General features: G+C 42.1%; 1 protein-coding gene across 1 annotated transcript; it reads right to left on the reverse strand.

The window, feature by feature from the left end:
• Positions 1-827: 827 nt before the first annotated feature.
• On the reverse strand, positions 828-2,643 carry LOC127137303 (extensin-like). The gene is made up of 3 exons (XM_051063773.1): positions 2,000-2,643; positions 1,607-1,756; positions 828-933 (listed from the first exon to the last, which is right to left on the reverse strand). The coding sequence occupies exons 1-3, from the start codon at positions 2,641-2,643 to the stop codon at positions 828-830; spliced, it is 900 nt and encodes a 299-aa protein (XP_050919730.1).
• Between the last annotated feature and the right edge of the window lie 450 nt (positions 2,644-3,093).

Below are 3,093 nucleotides of genomic sequence, written 5' to 3' on the forward strand. Positions count from 1 at the left end.
GATCAACCTCAATACCCTTCTCGCTGACAATAAGACCCAACAACTTGAAGGGTGAGAAAAACAAGAAAGGGGGTTTGAATTGTTTTGGAAATAATTTTTTTTCTTCAGAAATTAACAACACACAGAATTTTATACTGGTTCGCTTGAAATTCAAAGCTACTCCGGTCCATCCGGCCAAGGTGATTTCGCCTTCAAAAAGGACTTAATCCACTAATCTTGAAAGATTACACAACCAAACGTCTAAGAGAATAATATCTTAGCCCTCTCAAGTATTCAGACTGCACAGAGTCACTTGAGGAAGTAGTTTAAGCAAGAGTAAATTATAATGTAAAATGCTTCTAACAACAAGCAGATATTACAGAAATATAAGAACAAAAGCTTTTCACGTAAGAGCAGCAGCTCATGAAGATGAGAGAGGATGAATGAGATTTCTGTGTGTCTCAGGTGTGTTCTCTTGTGAGGTATTTCGTTCTTTATATAGTCATTGAGAAGGACCGTTGGAGTGATGACAAAATCTTGGTCATTGAAGAATAATTAATGTCATTACTCACTTTGTTTCTTTTTAAAACCGTTTTGTCCGCCTCATTATTCCCTTCTTTAAATACATTCTTTCCATATTAAGATTCTTTTCGGTTATGCATTCTGGATTGGTGAGTCTACATCAAAGTCTTGATATGTCAGAGTTTATCTTCAGAGGATGATTATGTATGACTTCATCAGAGCTTCTCAGTGCTCTAGACTTCTTAAGTATCAGAGTCTAGATTCAGTAGTCTCTTAACGGAGCTTCTGACTTCTAAATGTTACGCTGGTATCTGCGTTGGTCAGATTCAGAACCGTCTAGACGTATCCTTTTTGAGTGGCATCTGATCATCGAATATCTGACATAATTTTATATCTGATGTATAGTCAGAATCCTGCGAAGTGTTCAGAGTCCTGCACACTAAGAAAAAATTACGTTAGAGTACCATTTTTGTTTCATCCTTTGTTATCATCAAAATCTTAGAGATATATTGTAGAACCAACTTTGTTCTTACAATCTCTCCCTTTTTGTTGATGAAAAAATAGTTTAGATTAAAGATGAAACATTTAAAGAAACTCTTAGATCAGATATTATAGTGGGCTCCCCCTGAGTTAGATCTTTGGATAGCTTAGAAGTTCTTACCGAACCTTCCATGGTTTGGTGCTTTTAGCTACTTTCTTGCATATCTTTAGTCATTGATTTAGTAATAGTTTATTGAAAATGTTTGCAGTGCTTGAGAGGAATTAGTTATGTTTTCATCAGAGTTATTTTAGTTCTCCCCCTTTTTGTCAGAATCAAAAAGACATAGCAGCTAAAAAAGATATTGATATAGAAGCATTTACAGATGCGCACATATGTCATAAAGTAGAAAGCAAGAAAGCAAGAAACAGACATCAAAACCTAGAAAGAAACAAGAAAAATAGCCTAGGTGCCTAAGGGTTTGGAGGCGGAGGCATCCTCTGGAGCAGCTGGGACAGCATGTTCTGAATGTTAACGTTGACAGAGTCTTGTTGATCCAGTCTGGCTCGAACTATTTGTTGTTCTTTCTGCAGTTCCTCTAGAGTCTTCAAGACCAGGGGGACGAACCCAGAGTTGGAGTGCTCCCCCTGAGTCAGTTCATCAGCGTTGGCTTTTGCAGCAGCTTCTTCAGCAATGCCAGCTGCTTCTTCAACGTCGGATTTAGCTTTTGCCTCAGCCTCAGCAGCAGCATCAGCAATAGCCTTTGCTTCAGCTTCTCTGATTCTCTGAAGATCTTCTAGACGTGCTTTCTCTTCAGCTTCCTTCCTTGCCCGTTCCTCAGCTTCTCTAGCTAGGTGCTCTTGGAGTCTGATCTCAGCGTCTTTGATGAAGTCGTTGCGGACTTGTTCAGAGAGGCCTTTCAGCTTGAAGGCTTCAGAGGTCATCCAACTTAGTACTCTCTTCCAGTGGATCCTTACAGCAGAGGGATCATCACTGATACCAGAGTTGATGGTCAGAGACTTGACCTTTTCAACTAAAGACTCTGCAAAAACCTTGATTGCTTCTTCAAGGGTAGGAAGAGTAGTTTCTGGTTCATTGGCAGAGGATTGGGAGGGTGAGGAGGGTGAGATAGGGGAACTTAGATTAAGTGTGGGAGTTGTTGGGTCAGCGGAAGTGATGGGTGGTGGTATGTCAGAGTGAGTTGGTTCAGATGGTTGTGGTTCAGAGTGGGTTGGTTCTGATGGTTGTGATTCATAGTGGGTTGGTTCAGATGGTTGTGGTTCAGATGTGGTTGGAATTGGATGGTCCGGAGGTGGGGAAGTGACTTCGGTTTCAGGTTCAGGATGTGATGGCTTTTGAGAGGCCAGAGCACAGGATTGGAGCTGAGCCAAAGTGGGGGATTGAGGGTCAGATGGTTCAGTATCAGATGTGAGTTCGTAGTAAGGTGGGGATTGAGGAGATGGTGATGATGATGGTGAGGTGGTTTCATTTAGCATTTCTGCTTCTGAAACAGGTAAAGTTGTGGTGGCGAGGTTGAATTTTTGAGATGGTGGGTTAGAAGATCTGGTGGTTGAGGGAGGAGTTTCAGCAGAGGCATATATGGGTGTTGTTTGGGGAAGAGAAGAAGCAATAGGTCTAATTTTGACAGAGAGAGAGAGATACATACTTACCTGGAGAGCCAACCAGAGGAACTAGGGGTCTTGATCCATATGATTCTCCCAACTTAGCTTGCTTCGCCTTCTTGGACTTCTGAGAGGGCTCTCGTATCCTCTTCAGGAAGTGTGGTGGATGCTCAGGTAGCCAGTCCACTGAGAATTCCACCCCTTGCTTGTACATATCCTCTAGATAGTAGGCTATTACCTCTAGAGGGTCGATCTTGGAGAACAAGTATAGTCCGTTTGGAATCTCCCTCTAATCTCTGAGTGCTTCCCAGGAGGTATCAAGTGTTGGTTTGGCTCTGACTTGATTAATGATTCCCATGCTCTTCAGATTCTGAGCATTCAGAGGTCTTCCAGTGTGAATCATGACATCTTCCACGAGTCTGAGCTGAATCAGATGGTCCACGAGGCCACTCTCGATCAATACATCAGATATCAGTCTCCCCAGAGGGATGT

This window comes from Lathyrus oleraceus, chromosome 4 (assembly GCF_024323335.1).
Source record: "Lathyrus oleraceus cultivar Zhongwan6 chromosome 4, CAAS_Psat_ZW6_1.0, whole genome shotgun sequence".
NCBI classification, from domain to species: Eukaryota; Viridiplantae; Streptophyta; class Magnoliopsida; order Fabales; family Fabaceae; genus Lathyrus; species Lathyrus oleraceus.

What these genes read in the sequence shown, in the direction of transcription:
- LOC127137303 (XM_051063773.1), bottom strand. Translation starts at nt 2,643, where the DNA reads ATGTATCTCTCTCTCTCTGTCAAAATTAGACCTATTGCTTCTTCTCTT. An exon ending in TCTTTAGTTGAAAAGGTCAA is followed by an intron (nt 1,757 to 1,999) that starts GTCTCTGACCAT and finishes TCAGAGAATCAG; the next exon opens with AGAAGCTGAAGCAAAGGCTA. An exon ending in GGGGAGCACTCCAACTCTGG is followed by an intron (nt 934 to 1,606) that starts GTTCGTCCCCCT and finishes CTTAGTGTGCAG; the next exon opens with GACTCTGAACACTTCGCAGG.